This window comes from Eubalaena glacialis, chromosome 15 (assembly GCF_028564815.1).
Source record: "Eubalaena glacialis isolate mEubGla1 chromosome 15, mEubGla1.1.hap2.+ XY, whole genome shotgun sequence".
Lineage (NCBI taxonomy): Eukaryota > Metazoa > Chordata > Mammalia > Artiodactyla > Balaenidae > Eubalaena > Eubalaena glacialis.
This window is the reverse complement of record NC_083730.1, coordinates 71,370,636-71,391,650: the sequence shown is the minus strand read 5'-3', so window position 1 is coordinate 71,391,650 and position 21,015 is coordinate 71,370,636. Positions and strand designations below refer to the sequence as shown.

At 43.8% G+C, this 21,015-nt stretch overlaps 1 protein-coding gene across 1 annotated transcript in view; it reads left to right on the top strand.

Annotated features, from left to right (window-relative positions):
* The window catches only part of CHEK2 (checkpoint kinase 2), a 39,494-nt gene extending 18,558 nt beyond the window's left edge, over nt 1-20,936 (top strand). The window contains exons 8-16 of the mRNA XM_061169475.1: nt 1,436-1,489; nt 7,398-7,459; nt 8,992-9,091; nt 10,538-10,624; nt 11,409-11,572; nt 11,799-11,914; nt 12,942-13,027; nt 19,806-19,886; nt 20,710-20,936. Of these exons, the coding sequence (XP_061025458.1) occupies nt 1,436-1,489; nt 7,398-7,459; nt 8,992-9,091; nt 10,538-10,624; nt 11,409-11,572; nt 11,799-11,914; nt 12,942-13,027; nt 19,806-19,886; nt 20,710-20,799 (840 nt within the window). The 3' untranslated portion in view covers nt 20,800-20,936. The remainder of the gene's footprint in view (nt 1-1,435; nt 1,490-7,397; nt 7,460-8,991; nt 9,092-10,537; nt 10,625-11,408; nt 11,573-11,798; nt 11,915-12,941; nt 13,028-19,805; nt 19,887-20,709) is intronic.
* The last annotated feature ends 79 nt before the right edge of the window (nt 20,937-21,015 follow it).

The window sequence follows — 21,015 nt, the reverse complement described above, 5'->3', positions numbered from 1 at the left end:
AGGTTTTTAAAATTAAACATCTGGGTTTCTTCGCTGAAGTCCATTTTACATAAATATGTAATTCTGTATCCTCTTTGCTTGTGGAGGGTGTAGCCCGTGAGGTTGAGTAACTCGAGTCATCCTTTTGGAATTGTAACGGAGAGCAACTTCGCTACCCTGAAGCCTACTCTCGTTAGAGTCTCAGTAAATATCTCAGCTTGTACTTGAAATTGGAACCTGGGTCTGCTCTATTATTAGAAATGTGACTTGGCGTTTTCTTTACACATTTTAATTGAATACCTTCTTGTCTGTGGTTTTTGTTTGTTGTATCATTTTTATGAATGTAAACAATTCCACAGTCGATGAGACAAGCAGAGCTTACCAGGGCAGTGTGAGAACAGTGGAAACACACTTTGTTTCTGGCTGTGGGAACTGCAGCAAGTGGCTTCCTTTCTCTGAGCCTCAGTTGTTCCATCTGTGAAACGGGGATACTTTTAGAACCCAGTTCACTTGGATTATGAGGCTTATGTGAGATGACCCTTTTAAATAAAGAGCTTGGCATAGAGCCTGGTCATTATTGAATGCTTACTATTTGCCAAGCATTTTGTAGGGTGATTTTAGATGAGTTGTGTAATTCATCCACCTCTGTGCCTTGATTTCTCTGTATGAATAGTGCTGACTTTGGAACTCAGGCAGCCTTTTTTTTTTTTTTTTTAATTAATCAATTAATTAATTAATTAAGTTTTGCCTACGTTGGGTCTTCGTTGCTGTGCGAGGGCTACTCTTCGTTGTGGTGCATGGGCTTCTCACTGCGGTGGCTTCTCCTGTTGAGGAGCATGGGCTCTAGGCAGGTGGGCTTCAGTAGTTGTGGCGTGCAGGCTCAGTAGTTGTGGTTCGCGGGCTCTAGAACACAGGCTCAGTAGTTGTGGCGCATGGGCCTAGTTGCTCTGTGGCATGTGGGATCTTCCTGGACCAGGACTCGAACCCATGTCCCCTGCATTGGCAGGCAGATTCTTTTTTTTTTTTTTTTTAATAAATTTATTTATTTGTTTTTATTTTTGGCTGTATTGGGTCTTCGTTGCTGTGCGCGGGCTTTCTCTAGTTGTGGTGAGTGGGGGCTACTCTTCGTTGCGGTGCGCGGGCTTCTCATTGTGGTGGCTTTTCTTGTTGCAGAGCACGGGCTCTAGGCACGAGGGCTTCACTAGTTGTGGCTCTCGGGCTCTAGAGCGCAGGCTCAGTAGTTGTGGCGCACGGGCTTAGTTGCTCTGTGGCATGTGGGATCTTCCCGGACCAGGGCTCGAAGCTGTGTCCCCTGCATTGGCAGGTGGATTCTTAACCACTGCGCCACCAGGGAAGTCCAGGCAGCCTTTACTCAGCTAAATTGAACTGTAAATATTTTCTGAATATTGGTTATTATTATTACTAATAAACTCTAATGTTATTTTTTTTTCCAAAGGATCCAGCACTCAATGTTGAAACAGAAATAGAAATTTTGAAAAAACTAAATCATGTAAGTACTGCTGTAAAAAATGACCCATACTTAAATTCATTTATGTCAAAATATGGGGAGAGTGCAAAGCACTTCAGTGTAATAAAGCTAGTATTAACCTGGGTTCCTTAATTGTGTGTGTGTATGTGTGTGTTCGTGTGTGTATGCATGCATACATGTGTTTAGCTATCATTTAGCTGGGAAGAGCTTTACCCTGAAATTTTGAAAGGACAATACTTTTTTTTTTTTTTTTTAACATCTTTATCGGAGTATAATTGTTTTACAATGTTGTGTTAGTTTCTGCTGTATAAGAAAGTGAATCAGCTTTACATATACATATATCCCCATATCCCCTCCCTGTTGCATCTCCCTCCCACCCTCCCTATCCCACCCCTCTAGGTGGTCACAAAGCACGGAGCTGATCTCCCTGTGCGATGCGGCTGCTTCCCACTAGCTATCTGTTTTACATTTGGTAGTGTATATATGTCAATGCCACTCTCTTAGTTCGTCCCAGCTTACCCTTCCCCCTTCCCGTGAAAGGACAATACTTTATAAAGATTTTTATGATTAAATAATTATGTGATATTTCCACTGAGTTAGTTCTGGACCAAAAGACACAGTAAGTCTCCTAAATGTAATGTCTTATGGGTGTTTGATCAACTGATTATGTTTGTGGAGACAATGCTCATTTGGTACATTTGGTTTAATTATACCTGAAATTTTCACACCTCTAAATACCTCTTGATGGTGCCGATTTCCATTCACCTCAGTTGGAATAAATCAAATAAATCCAAGGGTATCCAGTACGTATGACAACATCCTGGATGATTAAACGGTGCCTGTGGCCTCATTGAGTGTAAATAGTTCTTGTCTTTTTTGTGCAGTGATGACCTTGTCTCAATGGAAAGAATCTAAAGATGTGAGAAGAGAAAGTTGGACTAGTGGGACTGATCCCATCTTCGTTTTTATTCTTTCTGTTTTGTCATTAATTCATGGGCCCCCATGCAGTCCTGAGCTAGGTAGGCACTGGAGTTAAACTTGAAATGAAACCTCCAGTCTGTCCAGCTAAGAATTGTCTGATTCTGGTTCTTAACCTCCAAACAACAAAAGGTTTCTTCTCCCTGCTCTGACCTGCTCAGACCATCCTAACAGCAAATAGAAACTAAGAACAACATCACAGGGACACAATAATTCAATAGATTCCTTTAGAACTCGTGGTGGATCCGAAAACCCATAAGAATGTGAGTGGCTGACCTTCCTGCTTGACTTTCTTCTAATGCCCTTGCAACTTCTTCCTCTTCCCTGCATTCGCCTCCTTTTTCCATGGGATCTGGAATCTCGTTAAAGAGAGGAGCCCTCTAATTTTCTGGGGTGGTGTTGCTTCAAACATCCCCCAAAGATAAACACTTAGAATCCTCAGAGAATTTTCTCTGATGTCAGAAGATCCCCAAACATAACATTTATACAAATCCAATGTCCGCTGCAGAGGAGAGGAATTTAAAACCCTAAAAAAGATCCTTGGAGGTATTTGTTGGCAATTTACAGGGGCACTTGGAAGCCCTTGGGAATTAAAGATGGGCTCATGAGTGCATTTTGATGTTTGGGGACATCTTTGGGGACAAAGATGGGCTCATGAGTGCATTTTGATGTTTGGGGACAATGTTTGGGGTATTTGTTGGCAATTTACAGGGGCACTTGGAAGCCCATGGGAATTAAAGATGGGCTCACGAGTCCATTTTGATGTTTTGCGACAATGAGTAGAGCCTAGCAGAGTCCAGTAGACCCTGGCCTTTGGAGTCCGGTGTTGATTTATCAATTGTCAAATGTTTGTTGTGCCAGCCTGTTTTCTAGGCTCCGGGCAGTGAGCACAGATGGACTTGGTCATCCCTCCTCTTATGTGGCTTCAGTCTAGTGGGAAGACAGACCTGGGTTCCCATCCTTGCTCTGAGCATGTCATTTCACTTTGCAGAGCCTCTAGTCCCTCATCTGTACAGTGGAGACAGTAGGATACTTAACCTCAAAGGTCAGTGTGAGACTTGAAAGAGATGTGCTCCTAAAGGTTTCAGCACAGGGAACACACTAGGGGAATGACAGTGATCTGTAATTCCCTACCCTTTGCCCTGTAGGACCTAAGTGGAGGGTCTGGGTTGGTGGCTTCTGGTTTCTGAGAGACACTTTCAGCTATGACAGCTGCAGCCCATGGCCCTGGAGATAGTGGGGACTGGAAACAGCCCGTGCTGGCTCCGTCTGGTGGGGGCCTCTTCTTGCTCTGTCAGCTCCCAGCCCCACCCATTCCCAGAAGGGCACTGCCAGTGATGAAGCCAAGCAGACCAAGCAGTTTGCATTCCTTCCTCTCATCTCCTATTCCTTTTCCATGTGTGTGTCTTTTCTTCTGCTTTTCGTTTTATCAAAATATCACATGCATTTCCCTCCCTGCATTTTAAAACTCTTTCAGCTTTTTTTTTAAAGAATTTTTTAAAAATTAATTTTTATTGGAGTATAGTTGCTTTACAATGTTGTTAGTTTCTGCTGTGCAGCAAAGTGAATCAGTTATACGTATACATATATCCACTCTTTTTTAGATTTCCTTTCCATGTAGGTCACCACAAAGCATTAAGTAGAGTTCCCTGTGCTCTACAGTAGTTTCTCATTAGTTATGTCATACATAATAGTGTATGTATGTCAGTCCCAATTCATCCCACCCTCCCCTTCCCCCCTTGGTAACCATAAGTTTGTTCTCTACATCTGTGAGTCTATTTCTGCTTTGCAAATAAGTTCACCTGTACCATTTTTCTAGATTTCACATATAAGCAATATTATACGGTATTTGTGTTTCTCTTTCTGACTTACTTCACTCTGTATGACAGTCTCTAGGTCCATCCACATCTCTGCAAATGGCACTATTTCGTTCCTTTTTATGGCTGGGTAATATTCCATTGTATATATATGTACCACATCTTCTTTATCCATTCCTCTGTCGATGGACATTTAGGTTGCTTCCATGTCCTGGCTATTGTAAATAGTGCTGCAATGAACATCGGGGTGATTTTTAAAGAATTTACCTCTGTATTTCTACATAATACACATAAACTGCTCTCTCTTGGTTTATTAATGATAATAGCTCATTGCCTTCCTGTTATATGAGAATTTCAGCTCTCCTTTCCTTTCTGTTCCTCTTAGTGTAATACTACAGTGCATATTCAGTGTTTCCATTATTGTGACAATAACAAATGGTCATGCAGAGCCAAGTATACTATGATATGATCATAGGTAAGGAGAGGTGGAAATGGTTTGCTCTCAGCCTGACCCCATGGCTGTTTAGTCCATGACCAAAATGTGGCTGGCAGGGCTCACCCTCAGTGGGTGGTGTGTCTGTTATTGATGTTGATGGTATTAATCTGGGCAGCATATGGTGTCTCCTGTGTGCCAGCTGCTCTGCTGAGTGTTGGTCTTAGAAAGATAAATAAGACTTGACTCAGCCCATGCAGTGCCTGGTGAAAGGAGACTTGTGGTGGGTGTCAGTTTCCTTGTGGGGCAACACAGATTAGAGCCACTGCAGGAAGTGTGGATCTCAATTCCAAGGGGGACATTTGAGCTGGGGCTTGATGCCTGAGGCCAAGTATGCCCAGAAGGCTGGATCACCAGGCCTGGAGGGTAGTGTGAGCAAAAGTGTGACACAGGGAGAGAATCTGAGGCGGGCCGGGAGTTTTGTGGCCTGGAAAGGAGGATGTCTGGGACTGGCCGCAGGAGATGAGGCTGGGGTGGTGGGTGGTGACAGGACGAGGCTGGGTCTTGAAAGGCTTGCTAATCCCTGCTGAGAAGTTGGAATTTAGCCTCTAGGCAGCAAGGTGCTAAAGGATTTCTTTTTTCTTGTCTTCCTCCCTTCCTTCCCTCCTCCTCACTCTTCTCCCTTCCTTCCTTTAAATAATTTAAAATTATATAATATTTGACACATGTAAAATAAGTGTAAATTATAAAGCAAACCAATAAAGTGAACACCTTTGAACTCACCATTAATTTAACAACGAAAACTTTGCCCATACAATTAAATCTACCTCATACTCTTTGAAGTCTGTCGAGACTTGCCTTTTCCACTCAGCACTGTATTTCTAAGATCCATCGTGCTGGGGAGGCTGTGGGGCATTCATTCACCGCTGTCTAACAGTTCATCACGGGGAGGTACCACTTGGAGGATTTTTTTCTTTAAGATTTATTTATTATTTTTTTATTTAATTTATGTTTGGCTGTATCAGGTCTTAGTTGCGGCACGCGGGATCTTCGCTGAGGTATGTGGGATCTTTCATTCCGGTGCATGGGCTCTAGTTTGCGGCACGCAGCCTCTCTAGTTGAGGTGCTTGAGCTCAGTAGTTGGGACGTGCGGGCTTAGTTGCCCCGCAGTATGTGAGATCTTAGTTCCCCAACCAGGGATCGAACCTGTGTCCCCTGCCATTGTAAGGTGGATTCTTTACCACTGGACCACCAGGGAAGTCCCTACTTGGAGGATTTTAATCAGCAATGGAAGTGATGAAATTTGCTTTGTAGCAAGATCACTCTGGCGGGTTTTGCTATTCTTTTTAATCTAAAATCTAAAAATCTTATGGGACTTCCCTGGCGGTCCAGTGGTTAAGACTCCGCGCTGCCAATGCAGGGGGCATGGGTTTGATCCCTGGTCGGGGAACTAAGATCCCACATGCTGCAGGTCGTGGCCAAAAATAAATAAATAAATAAGTAAAAATCTTACAGCTCTCTTCTCTTTAATTCTTTTTTTTTTTTTTTTTATAAATTTATTTATTTATTTTTGGCCACGTTGGGTCTTCGTTGCTGCGCGTGGGCTTTCTCTAGTTGTGGCGAGTGGGGGCTACTCTTCGTTGCGGTGCGCGGGCTTCTCATTGCGGTGGCTTCTCTTGTTGAGGAGCATGGGCTCTAGGCGCACGGACTTCAGTAGTTGTGGTTCGCGGGCTCTAGAGCGCAGGCTCAGCAGTTGTGGCGCACGGGCTTAGTTGCTCCATGGCATGTGGGATCTTCCCGGACCAGGGCTTGAATCCATGTCGCCTGCATGAGAAGGTGGATTCTTAACCACTGCGCCACCAGGGAAGCCCTTCCCTTTAATTCTGACGTAGCCACAATCTTCTTCTCTGCTGGGTGGGAGTGTATGTCCCTAATAGATACTCACCACATCGTTTTTCTACCCCGACCATTAGCTTTACTGTCAGTCATTTGTACTATTAAAACAATAGGTGTGTTTTCCAAGTATAAAATCATGCTATTAAATATGCATTTTAAACTGTACAATACTGTTCTCTGTTGTTCTTCAGCAAATGCACCCAGCATTGATCAGAGATCACAAACTATGAGCCAAAGGTGTGTGTGTGTCTCTCTCTCCTCCACCCCACAGAAGTGCTGTAGAGTTCGTATGAAACTGGAATTTCCCTCTTCTCTTGGAAAATGGAGGATCTTGTCACATGGGGTCCCCTGTGGTGCCAGTTGCTTGGAGCTGAATAGCCCTGCTGTCTGGCAGCATGGCTGGGCTCCCCACCTGGCCCGCTCCCTTTATTCATGCTACCTGCTAGGCTCCCAGGTTCCTTAGGTGTCCTTGAGTCCCTGTGCTCGGGGGTCAGTGAGGAGGAAGGCTAGGAGGAAGGCTGGGAGGAGACTGGCCTCCCTTCCGTGGCACCAGCCTTGTATACAAAGCGTGAACTGCTCTCTTACCAGCTTGGTGCGGTGGAGAGTTTCTTGTATTTTCTCAGTCAGGAGCCAGCTATGTTGTGTTCTGCCTTCCCCCATGCGTGGAATTCAGAGTGTACCGAGGCAGGGGGCCAGAGGCCTGGTCTGGGCCTCCTTGACCCCTTGGGTGGATGTCCTGAGTTCTGCTCTTGTGGTTTTCCTCTTGGGGAGCTTCTCACTACTTTTCCTCTTTTTTCCCTTTTAGCCTTGTATCATCAAGATTAAAGACTTTTTTGATGCCGAAGATTATTATATTGTTTTGGAATTGTGAGTAATATACTTTTTTTTGTTTCCATTTAAAAGTTTATAAGCCACCAAAGAGCCTAATGCTGGCTTGCATTTATCCATCCTGGGGACCCTCAATGTATGTATGTAGTGGGGGGTTAGTATCAATTCTAAAATCCCTCTAGTGTGTCCAAAGGCATGTGGATCTGAGGCCTGTGTTTGAATCTTAACTCTGCTGGTGACTGACTGTCTACCCATGGGTTAGTTTACTTCACCTCTCTGAGTCTCGTATTCCCTGTGTTAAATTGGGGTAATAATTATACCCCCAGGCACAGATTCATAAGGTTCAAATGCTGTGAGGGCTGGAAAGCCCCCAGCAGAGCACCTGGCACACTAGGTGCTCAAACACAGGTGCATATTATTACTCTGAAATAACAGGCCTGGGTGGCCCTTGCTGCTTGGGATCACAGTACCAGGTTGCATGGTGACACCTGAGTATCTTTCAGGTGCTGGTTTTCTTGCAGGTTTATTTGGTGTGATTAAAATAATTTCCTGTCTCATTCCTGGAAGAGGCCTGTTTTGATGTTCGTTCTGCATAAATGTGCAGTGTTTCTGGGAGTGGCTGTCATGGCAGACAGACAAGGGTTTACTCCTGCGGGAAACAGTGGCTATGCTGGCTGACCATTAAGATTATAGAGTAAACAGCAGCCCCAGTCATAGCACTAGGAGAGACTGGACGGCCCTTGTGCTTAAGGTAATATCTGTTGCTATGAAATAGGAGGTTGTTATTTGACTGGATCTAGTTAAAACATTTTAATAATAATAGTAATAATAATACAATAACAGTAACTGATACTAATTAAGCACTTAATATGAGCCAAGTCCTGCTCTAAGCACGTCACAGGGATTGACTCATTTAACTTTCCTAACTGTCATCCAGATTACTTACAAGTTACTGGTGAGTTACTATTTTTAGGTCCACTTTACAGAAATGAGAACTGAATTGCAGAGGGATTGAATAATCTTGCCAAGCATCTCCACTGTGCCAGGTGCTTTACCTACATCAGTTATCTCTTAATTTTTACAACAGCCATCAAGGTAGGTGGGATTTTATCCCCATTTTTTGAGGAGGTAGAAACAAGCTCAGAGAGGTTGTGTAACTTGCCCAAAGTCCCACAGCTGGGAAGTGGTGGAGCTGGGGTTCAGACCCCAGTTGTCAGATTGTAGGTTCCTGCTTTCTCCTCTACACCAATCTCAGAACCACCTGGGGTGCACAATAAAAATGCAAACTCCTGGGTCCCACCTCTGATCTACTGCATCGGATTTTTTAAAAGCTCCCCAAGCGTCTCCAATTCCCACTGTGCTCTTCCTCCATCTTTCCTTGTTCCTTAGTTTCCAATGGGCACATCTTTGTTGTGGACGAGGCTTATTACATCACTGCGTTTACAAATGGGAGTCAAGAGTGAATGAACACTTTGCTTGTCTTAATGAGTTTGCTTTGTTTGTGTTATTCTCTTCCCTCCAAGTGAGTTTCCCTCCAGGAATGAACCCCCTGATTTGCCTGTGTGTTTCAGGATGGAAGGAGGAGAGCTGTTTGATAGGGTGGTGGGAAATAAGCGCCTGAAAGAAGCTACATGCAAACTCTATTTTTACCAGATGCTCCTGGCTGTGCAGGTAAGAGAAGCCCTTGCTGCTTTTGACAGTGTACTTTCTTTTAAGTGTTACTCTCCGAGTTAGGCAGAAGATGAGGGACGGGGGATAAAAACCCAGAGAGCAGAGTGTGTGTGTGGGTTGTTCCATTCTTGGCAAAAACATCCCACCCCTTTGACTCAGATGAGAAAACTCTTGCTGTGAGGCTTAAGAGAGTAAAAAAAACGAAGTTAAAGAAATAAACACAGTCCCACATGGCCTCTCTCTAGCTTGGAGGTATTTCTGGAGGGGAAGGGATCTCTACTGCTGCCTGATCCTTGCAGAAATCCCCCTTACCTCTCAAGGGGGGAACTGGGCAGGTATGAGGACAGATCACACCCCCGTGGCACAGTGCTAGGGGTTTCTTGCACATGTAGCATCTTGTTAACTGTAGCAGGCACGCGGGCAGGCACATGCTCTGCCTTCTCTTCAATATTCGGGGCAAGTGTTGGGTGGAGGAACAGCTGATGGCACCCTGCATGCTTCAGAGAACATCACCCTTTCTCAACCCAGATTTGGTTGTGGCGATTCCCTGCCAAGGCCTCTTCCCTTGAGAACCTACTGTGTGCAAGAAACGCAGTGATTGGGAGCAGCTCTTGCATTGAGCAAGGATTGAGGGAGATTTTCCAGGGGCTGGTCTACCTGGGTGCCCACCCTGGGGGCTTCACCAGATCCCTTTCCGAGTGGAGGTGTTTTGGAGGATTTTTCCTCTAGGCCAGAGGGATATCCAGAGAAAATTGAAGCCCATAAATACCTAACCAGTGCTTTACTCTCTTAATGGTTTGTTCCCAACCTTATACCAAGAATATTAAGATGAATTGAGTGCAGATCAGTGGATGTGGGAAACTTTTTTTTCCTAAAGAAATATGACTTAGTATATAAAAATGAATACACAAAGAAATATCACCATTCTATTTCAGCCATAGTTTTCAAAGACTAATCTTTGCATCAAGGAATATGTTAACTCTGGGTGTTCAAACAGATAATCTACACATGTGTACTTTACAGAGTCCCTTTAAAAATATTCTCAGGGATGGAATAACCAAATATACTATTTTGGTGGAATTTTTATAGTTTAAGATGGTCTCATAATATTTTATATCACCCATTTACATTTTTATTATGGAAATTGACATCTGTTTCTGCCAATGTGAAGGGATAGTTATTATCTTGAAGAGTGAAGTAAAATGTCTACTGTCATAAGTTGCCTTTTTCATTTTTCTACTTTTTTAAAGAGTTTCTTGCAAACAAATTTGTAAACACTAATCCATTTATCCAGTGGTTTTCTATGATTTGGGGGAATATGGTTGTGAGTAACATGGCTTACAGTTTCATCCAGCTGTAAAATGTGTGTGTGTGTGTATGTGTGTGTGTCTCTCTACTCACATCCTACTTCATATATCTAAGGGTCATGCCTGTCTTTCTATGCAGTACCTTCACGAAAATGGCATTATACATCGGGACTTAAAGCCAGAGAATGTTCTACTCTCATCTCAAAAAGAGGACTGCCTTATAAAGGTAAGAAATGTATGTTCTATATGTGGCCACTCCAGTAGATTTCTGTTCAGAAACTCTTTTTAAATTCATCAAGTAAAAAGTGGGAGCATAAAAAGGTAGAGAACTTGACCTTCCCACTCTTTAGCAGTTCTTTTAGAGATCAAGTGGTATTGCTCCAATCCAGATGTAATGAACATTTATTGCGCTCCATTGTGTATAAGCCACTTTCATCTTCAGAGGGAGGAAGTAGGGGTCTAGATGGGAGAAACACATCCCCTGTCTTCCTCTGTTTAAAACATTACTTCCCAAGCCTGGCTTCATTTTAGAATCCTCTGTTGATTTAAAAAAAAAAAAAGACAAACCATGACACCAAGGCTACGCCTCAGAATTGCTGTAGGTGGCACCCAGGTGTAAATATTTTCCCCAGGCTCCTCGGGTATTCCAGTTTGCAGCCAAGGTTGAGAAACTGGGGTCTAAGGAGAACCAGGAATAACTAATTAGAATTCTAGAGTGTCTGTTTAGGGTTATAAGCCTTTTGTAAGGTTACAGAAAGCCCAGATCTAAGTTGAGAAAACCTGGGCCTTAAAGTTCCTTGGCTCAGGAGTTTTCATTTAAGCAAAATTAAATAACTTGCAGAGTATAAAATTACCTTACCAAAGCATCAATGTGTAGATTCCAGATTAATGGCAGCATGAACCATAGGATAGGAACTGTTCTAATCTGCATGTCTTTTGGGACTGGCAGACTATGTTACTCTTTATTTTATGATGTCATTAAAAGTGATTCCCTTTTGTCCTTACTTCAGATTACTGATTTTGGGCAGTCCAAGATTTTGGGGGAGACCTCTCTGATGAGAACCTTATGTGGTACCCCCACTTACCTGGCTCCTGAGGTTCTTAATTCTTTTGGGACTGCTGGATATAACCGTGCTGTGGACTGCTGGAGTTTAGGAGTTATTCTTTTCATTTGGTAAGAAAAAGTTTTCATCTCTTCAGACTCTGGTTGGAGGTATTTAGGTGAAATCAGAAATGTGTCCAGGTCGAGAGCTTGTGTTTAATTTAGGTCACTTTTTTTGACCATCGATTTAAAGTAACACCTAATTTTTCATGATGCTGAAAAAGAAATCGTTATATCCACTAATGCCACTGAGAATGCCACTTGATTTCTTTTCCTTTCTCTCTCTACCAATATTAAGCCTTAGTGGGTATCCACCTTTCTCTGAGCATAAGACTCACGTGTCATTGAAGGATCAGATCACCAGTGGAAAATACAACTTCATTCCTGAAGTCTGGGCAGAGGTCTCAGAGAAGGGTATGGATACGAAAGGGTTAAGAATTTGTGGTTTGCTAAAAATGTGTGTGTGCCGTGGTGGGAATTTCTTTTCAAATTCTGTGATGTTTTCTCCTGTCAATCCTGTTCTTATTTTCTGTTGTTAGTTTTGCACCATTTGAGAGGCAAAGGAAATTATTAGGAACTTGGGCTCCAGGGCCAGGCTGATGTAGGCTCGTGTCCCGGCTCTGCTACTTCCTAGCTGTGTGACCTTAGGCAAGTTACTTAACATCTCTGGGTCTCCCTTTCGTTTATTTGTAAAAGGGGCACAATAAACCCCCACTTGAGGGGTTTTGTGAGGGTTAAGTGTAATATGCTCACTGTGCCTGGTATCTATTTAAGTGTGCAAAATAATGGGTAACTTTTTAGTTACAAGGTCTCCTTTGAATTAGTAAGCGCAGCAAGAGCTAAATGTAATTACTTTGTATTTTAGAATTTAAAAGGGTAACTTTGTAATTCTCAAAAGAAAAAGTAGAAAACTAAAACAATGTACCACAGATGATTGTGCTAAGTGTCACAGTGTCTAAGGAATAATATTGCAATATACAGCCAGCCTCCACTTGTTGCTGGCTGTCAAGCTTTGTTTCTGCCAAGCCTGGGATTCCAAGGAGCGAGCTCTCGCTGGCCGAGGAACTCTCACCATCACTCTGTGGGTCTTGGAGAGAGTTGGCCGAACATCCTGAGTTTTAGAACTGGGGGAAGTTCAGCTTTAATTAGTTTGAACTTGAGTCCAGCAAGGAGAGTAGGGACGGAGAGCTAAGAGGTTGTGATGTCTGAGCAGGGAGTGTTGGGGAGCATCATGGTCGTTCCTGGTGTTCTAGAGCACGTGGACAAATACAGAGTGGGGAGGATTAGGGGGCCCTGCCTACCGTGCCTACTGATCACAATGACCTCAGCCCCTCTCTCCTCTTTCTGGATGTTGGCCTGTGATTCTGGCACACTCTAATTTTGTTGATTTAATGTCTTTATCCTTCTCACTGTGATTTGCCGAATTATCTTACTGCTTTAGCTCTGGACCTCGTCAAGAAGTTGCTGATAGTGGATCCAAAGGCACGTTTTACGACAGAAGAAGCTTTAAGACACCCGTGGCTTCAGGTGTGTATGGGGCAGTGCCTGCCAGCCTAAAATACCCGGGCAGCCCTGAACTGTGCCTTAGAGATGGGGAAGAGGCTGAAAACATACGTTTGCTTTGTTGGGTCTGTTTAATGCAATTTTTAAAGACTGAGGTTTAGGTGTGTGGGTATGTTTATGTTTGTCTATGGGTCTGAGTGTGGGTGTGTCTCGTGTTTGTGTGCAACCTTTACAACTTGACTTGGATAGACAGGCTCACTTTATGGCCTGTCCTGGTTCCACCTGGCTTCTCTGAGTCTGCGGTTCAGTTGTGTTCCATTGTGTTCCTTTGAGAGATTGTTCTAGCTCCGAACTTCCACCCTAGCTATGTTCTTCTCTTCCCTCAAACACTGTACCCCAGACGGGCAGGATGGGCTGTGTTCCAGCCATCTTCAACCTTAGATCAGGGAAGCAGGGGTGGGAGGAGGGGAGCAGCCTCGCTGGGGGAGAATCTGGCTATTTCTTAAGCCCAAGTGATCGGGCATGAGGGGTCCCACTTCTCGTTCATGGTGAGTAAGCATGCCGTTAGCAGATTGTCACCTGCGCCTTTCAAGTCTGCATTTCCTCTGTGTCCCTGCTGGGGGTTGTGGCTGCCATTAGATTATGCACTGATCTCATTCGAGCTGCCAGGGTTGGAAGTCCTTAGTGGCTTTGGTGGGCTAGTCTTTGGTTTTAGAATTCACTATGGCCTTGGGCAGGCTTTTTGATGGATGCCAGGTCTTCTGTTAAGTGGAGTTCCTTTCAGCACAGCCATACGCCTTTCTGTTAACTTTCATTTGGTCTCTGTTTCCTGTGGGGATGGGGGACTTAACCAGGTTGCTTGAGCGGGAGGCTCACATACTGTGGGAATTTCTAGTCCAGGAACTCCTTGGGCCATCTAGTCTCAGCACTGTGCTTCTGGGGCTCTGGGAAGACTGTCCTCGTTCTTTCTCTCTTCCAACCCTCCACACCGAACAGTTCTGCTCAGGCCAGCTCAGGTTGAGAACAAGAAATCCTTACAAGAAACAAAAAGTAGATATATGTGTTTGGGATGTTGCCCTGGAAACAGCAGTCCCTCCAGAAAAAAATCTGTCAGATGATTTAGCATTTAATAGACCACACAGATTTGAAACTGCAGAACCCTGGAGAAAAGGAATTTGGAAATAAAGGGTGCCTTTGCATGTGGGGACTTAATTTTGATGAAAAAGAAAAACATTCCTCTTGGCTCTTTTCATGTGCCTTAATAGGGAAACTCTTGGGGGCCAGATATGGAGGTAGCAGAGCTGTGTTAGTCTTGAAGAAAACAGAGCTTGCCAGTTAGGCCTGGGAACAGGGTTTACATCTGCCCCAAATGTACAAACAAGCATAGCCTATTTTTCTTGTACTTTTTGTCTCAAAATTGTTAACAACTAAGGAAAAGGTGAAATTCAACCCTGCCACAGGGGTCTCACTTGAATACTCTTTTGTCCACATTTTATTTTTGCAGCAGAAGGTGGAGTGAACATTCAGTGAGGACGAGGATGCCAAGTGCCCACATAAATCACCTGCTGGTGACAGTTTAGGTTTCATTTTGGGAAAATTCAGTGTGTTTGAGGAAACTAAATGGTTTTATGGGTCTGGCACTGGACTGAGTGTTTGGAATGTGAGTTCTGATCTCTTTTTTGTTATTAACAGTGTCCAATTTTGGGAGCATCCCTTATATCCACCTTTGACCTCATGTTCACCTCTTTTTTTAAAAAAAAATTAATTAATTAATTAATTTTTGGCTGCGTTGAGTCTTCGTTGCTGTGCGTGGGTTTTCTCTAGCCGCGGCGAGAGGGGGCTACTCTTCGTTGCGGTGCGAGGGCTTCTCATTGCAGTGGCTTCTCTTGTTGCGGAGCACGGGCTCTAGGCATGTGGGCTTCAGTAGTTGTGGCATGCGGGCTCAGTAGTTGTGGCTCGTGGGCTCTAGAGTGCAGGCTTAGTAGCTGTGGTGCCTGGGCTTAGTTGCTCCGCGGCATGTGGGATCTTCCCAGACAAGGGCATGCACCCATGTCCCCTGCACTGGCAGGCGGATTCCTAACCACCCCGCCACCACGGAAGTCCATGCTTACTTCTTGAAATAGAGGATTTTTTCCTGCTTAACCTGGAGGCATATTACAATGTATTTTTGAATAGATTGTAGACATCTCAAAGGAAGGGTATTTACAGATACACATTCTATCTGTGGTATGTAATGATCTCCTTTTTCAGATTACTGCTTACCGATAACTCTTTTTTATTTTTATTTTTGGCCGTGCCGTGGCTTGTGGGAACTTAGTTCCCCAACCGGGGACTGAATCCGGGCCCCAGCAGTGAAAGCACCGAGTCCTAACCACTTGACCGCCAGGGAATTCCCGACTGATGACTTGTTTTAAATACAGGCTTAAATAAGCTTGTGGTCATTTCTGTTTGGCTGCATGGTTTCATCTCTTCATGCATGCATTCATGCTTTCAGAGGACAGGTAAGGAGCTCATGTGTCAAGCACTGTTAGGCACTGTGGATACACAGTCCAGGTGGTGGCCAACCCTGACTACAGAGCAGTGAGATACATGTGGGAATAGGGGTAGGCACAGAGTATGGAGGATCCCCAGGATGAGGACTGCCCACAGGGCTTCCGCTACCCACAAGTTCACACGGTGTGGAGAGTGTCTAAGGGCAGGGTGGCCTGGGGATGACATAGCAGTATTACTTTGCTCAGGCTGCCATAACAGAGTACCACTGACTGGGTGGTTTAAACAATAGAAATTTATTTTCACACAATTCTGGAGGCTGGAAGTCCAATTTCAAAGTGCCAGCAGGTTTGGTTTCTCCTGAGGCCTCTTTCCTTGCCCTGCAGGTGGCTGCCTTCTCTCTGTGTCTTCACTTGGTCTTTTCTCCGTGTGCTCACATCCCTGGTGTCTTCTTCTTTTCTTATGAGGACATCAGCCATAATGGATTAGGGCCCCACCCTAAGAGCCCAATTTAAACAAAAAATTTATTATATTTAAGTATGGTTGATTTACAGTGTTGTGTTGGGCTTCCCTGGTGGCACAGTGGTTAAGAATCCACCTGCCAATGCAGGGGACACGGGTTCGAGCCCTGGTCTGGGAAGATCCCACATGCCACAGAGCAACTAAGCCCGTGCACCACAACTACTGAGCCTGTGCTCTAGAGCCTGCGAGCACAACTACTGAGCCCACGAGCCACAACTGCTGAAGCCCGTGCGCCTAGAGCCCATGCTCCGTCAGAAGCCACTGCAATGAGAAGCCCACTCACCACAACGAAGAGTAGCTCCCGCTTGCTGCAACTAGAGAAAGCCCGCGCACAGCAACAAAGACCCAATGCAGCCAAAAGTAAATAAATAAATAAATTTATATTGAAAAAAATGTGTTAATTTCTGCTGTACAGCAAAGTGATTCAGTTATATATATGTATACATTCTTTTTCATATTATTTTCCATTATGGTTTATCACAGGATATTGAATATGGTTCCCTGTGCTATACAGTAGGACCTTATTGTTTATCCATTCTCCATATAATAGTTTGCATCTGCTAATCCCAAATTCCCAGTCCATCCCTCTCCCACCCCTACTCCCCCTTGGCAACGAGTCTGTTCTTCATGTCTGTGAGTCTGTTTCTGTTTCATAGATAAGTTCATTTGTGTTATATTTTAGATTCCACATATAAGTGATATCATATGGTATTTGTCTTTCTCTTTCTGACTTACTTCACTTACTATAATCTCTAGGTCCATCCATGTTGCTGCAAATGGCATTATTCTATTCTTTTTTATGGCTGAGTAGTATTCCATTGTATATATGCACCACATCTTTATCCATTCATCTGTCGATGGACATTTAGGTTGTTTGGCTATTGTAAATAGTGCTGCTATGAATATACGGGTGCATGTATCTTTTTGAATTATAGTTTTGTCCAGATATATGCCCAGGAGTGGGATTGCTGGATCATATGGCAACTATTTTTAGTTTTTTGAGGAACCTGCATACTGTTTTTCCATAGTGGCTGCACCAATTTACATTCCTACCAACAGTGTAGGAGGGTTCCCTTTTCTCCAAATCCTCTCCAGCATTTTTAATTTGTGGACTTTTTAACGATGGCCATTTTGACCAGTGTGAAGTGGTACCTCATTGTAATTTTGATTTTCATCTCTCTAATAATTAGCGATGTTGAGCATCTTTTCATGTGCCTGTTGGCCATCTGTATGTCTTCTTTGGAGACATGTCTATTTAGGTCTTCTGCCCATTTTTTTTTTTTTTTAAATAAATTTATTTATTTATTTATTTTTGGGTGTGTTGGGTCTTTGTTTCTGTGTGAGGGCTTTCTCCAGTTGCGGCGAGTGGGGGCCACTCTTCATCGCCGTGCGCGGGCCTCTCACTGTCGTGGCCTCTCCCCTTGCGGAGCACAGGCTCCAGACGCGCAGGCTCAGTAGTTGTGGCTCACGGGCCCAGTTGCTCCGCGGCATGTGGGATCTTCCCAGACCAGGGCTCGAACCCGTGTGCCCTGCATTGGCAGGCAGATTCTTAACCACTGCGCCACCAGGGAAGCCCCTCTGCCCATTTTTTGATTGGGTTTTTTGATTTTTTTTGTCATTGAGCTGTATGAGCTGTTTATATATTTTGGAAATTAAGCCCTTGTTGCTCGAATCATTTGCAAATATTTTCTCCCAGTCTGTAGGTTGTCCTTTGGTTTTGTTTGTGGTTTCCTTTGCTGTACAAAAGCTTGTAAGTTTGATAAGGTCCCATTTGTTTATTTTTGCTTTTATTTCTATTGCCTTGGGAGACTGACCTAAGAAAACAATGGTACGATTTATGTCAGAGAATGTTTTGCCTATATTCTCTTCTAGAGTTTTATGGTGTCATGTCTTATATTTAAGCTAAGAGCCTCATTTTAACTTAATTATCTGTTTGAAGGCCCTGTCTCCAAATACAGTCACAATTCTGGGGGTTGGCTTCAACATATAAATGGGGTCTGGGGGGCCACAATTCAGTCATAACTCACACAGTTCAGCCATAACAATCACAATTCAGTTGCCACAGCAACGGGGGAATAGCATTTTCAACATTGATTGAGTCCCTCCGATATGGAGGCCTCTGTGCTTATTACAGTGCCTGGCATCTAAGGGTCCTCAACTGTTCACTGAGTGAATGAGGAAGGTGGGTGAGGTGGGTGGGCAGGGAGGCACAGAGGGCATTTCTGGTGGAGGCTGTAAGCAGGTGTAGGAGGAAATAAGGGATGGACCTTTGAGAGTGGCCTTGCTGAGAAGTGAGATCCTAGAGGACAGTGTGGAGTGGAATCCAGATGAACTTGGCACTTGGGCAGTGGGGAGCTACACTGAGTGATGCAATAAACAGAGTGATGGAAGCAGGTGATTCTAGCTACTAGATGTAGAACAGGTGAATTCATCCTCGAGCACCAATTTTTCTATATCCATCAAATTGCTGAATATTGAAGGCCTTCACTCCTAGGTCCTTTCTCCGCACCCACCATGGTGCACTTGGTGTAGTGGGAGGAGTGGAGCGGGGGTTGGATGGAAAAGTACATGGGGATTTGGAAGTGGGCTGCTCTGGGTCTGTATTCCACTTGTGAGTGGCTGAGCTCAGCTTTCAGCTGGCCCCAAAGCCCACAGTCCTAGTCATGGATGTTTCACCTTTCTGAAGGTAGGGAGGGCTGTCACCTCTCAGGGCTCCCAGATGCAGAAGTGAGCCCTGCAGAAGTGATTATCCATGGAGGTGGGCAGGAGTTTTCTGAGTACCCTGCCCCACCCCTCATTTCCCTCTCCAGCAGCAAGAAACACCTGTTCACTTTTTTTTCTCATTAGCTCTGGGATATTGTGGGCTTGAAGTCCTTCTGGCAACTTGGGCAGTGCTTGCTGGGTGAATTTTCCTAGGGTGCAGGGTTGCTTTGTTAGGGTGGCCCCGGTAACTGGTCTTATTGTTGGCAGTGGGAGGGGGGACCTCCTGGAAAGATCTGGGGAGCAGCATGGAGCCAACCCCAGCCTCTGACCTCCTGATCGCCATCTCTCAGGATCTGGGATGCTGGCTCTGAAAGATTGACTACTAAGGTCTATGATTCTCTCTGACCCACCCGGAGCTCTTTTTTTTTTTTGCAAAATAAAATTTATTTGCTAATGAAATTAAAATATAGTGAAAACCAAGAAAATGCTCTTTCAGAAGATTTTATCATATTTCAGCTATATTCTATTGATAATAATTCTGTTTTTATTATTTGTATATCACCTTTCAGTTTACAAAGTCTTATCTAATAATTCTCTCCTACCTTAACACTAGTCAAACCACTTGAAACCATTTGAAATAGTTTGATGGGGCTTTGTGACATAGTGTAACGCATTTTCTACCACAGATTTTCAAGGATCATATAATGAAAATAAATTTATATGACAGGTTTGGATAAGCAACTACTTCTTTGCTCCCTTGTTTTCACAGATGAAATTATGTAATTCCATAAGTATATTTTAGTCAACCAATCCTTTTGTTACATAGTTATATAATGGAAAGGTGACAGTTGCTCATTATGTTGTAGTCAGTCTATTAGTAGTAGACATTCACCTGGAGCTCTTAAGCCTATGGGTTTGGTTCAGCCAGTGTTGACTGAGCACCGACTGCTGAGTAGACTTTTCCCTTTTCTCCACATTCCTCCCCGTCTTAGCCTACTTCCCTGTTTCTGGGGGCATCCTAGCCCTGCCTTTCAGGAGCTTTCTTTCCCTCATTCACAGCCTGCTTATGTTTTTCATTTCTTCACAGGATGAGGACATGAAGAGAAAATTTAAGAATTTGCTTTTTGAAGAAGAAAAGTCGATGACTCTGCCCCAGGTTCCCGCCCAGGTATTCTGGATCATGGTCATTAAATGTAGGCTAAGTTTAAAGAGCCAATGAGTGGAGGATAAGGAGTTTGAATAGTCTCTTTAGCAGTGATTGCTTAACATTTTTTTGGTAAGGAATAATGTAGTAGATACTTTGTTTCAGCTTGATCTGCTTTGGCACCTTTAGAAGATTTAATAATGAAGAGTATGTTTAATGCGTTAGAGAAGCACAGCTAGGGGTTGTCATTCAGGAAGTCTCCTGTAAGGCAAGATTGGAAGACTTATTAGAGGCTCAGATTTAAACTTGTTGAAAAATTTAAAATTTGGGGGAGTGGTTGATGATTTCTGATTATAATCTTATTCCTCTAAAGTTCTTTGTAGGTATCAGTTAATATCTGTTCATTCCTGTCCTGCCTTCTTTCCATAACACTCCTCTTCCTTCTGCTCCCTTGCGATTTTATAAATGGGGAAAAAAAGACACAAAAAAGATTGTCTTCCCACAAAAGAGCAAGACTTGAGGCTCCCTGGGAGAGGTATTGTGGTCCCTTTACATTTCCTAATTTAGAAGACAACCAAGAGGAGGCTGGTTATGCTGCTTACTTTGAATAGACATCATTGAGTGGTTGGAAGCCCCAAGGGAGAGAAATGTCAGTCCGATAAGGGTGTCTGAGTTTGGGAGGGATGTGGTGGGGATTCAGAGTCAATGAGAACAACCAGTATTCTTGGTCCTAGAAGTTTCACATGAAAGGCTCCAAGTTCACTGGAAGTATATAGGGAAACTTTGATAAATTGTAACCAAGCCAGAGGTTTTCTTTGAACATCTCTCCCTTTTCCTTTACTTTCAGCCTTCCACAAGTCGAAAGCGGCTTCTTGAAGGGGAAGCAGAGGATGCCGACCCCACAAAGCGCCTGGCTGTGTGTGCTGCTGTCTCGTGAACACCGGTTGACCATGAAAGAAATGAACTTTCTTGAACCCTGCTGCCGTGTTCTTTAAATCTGTTTTGCATAGTTTGTATTTTCATTATGGGAACAGTTGCTTTTCCACAATCGTTGATACACAATTCAAAACGTAATGGAACCTGGGCTTTGTGCTTTTGCTTGTTGATCAGCTCTTAATTACACGCCTTTAGTGTGTGCATATTTGAAGTTGTG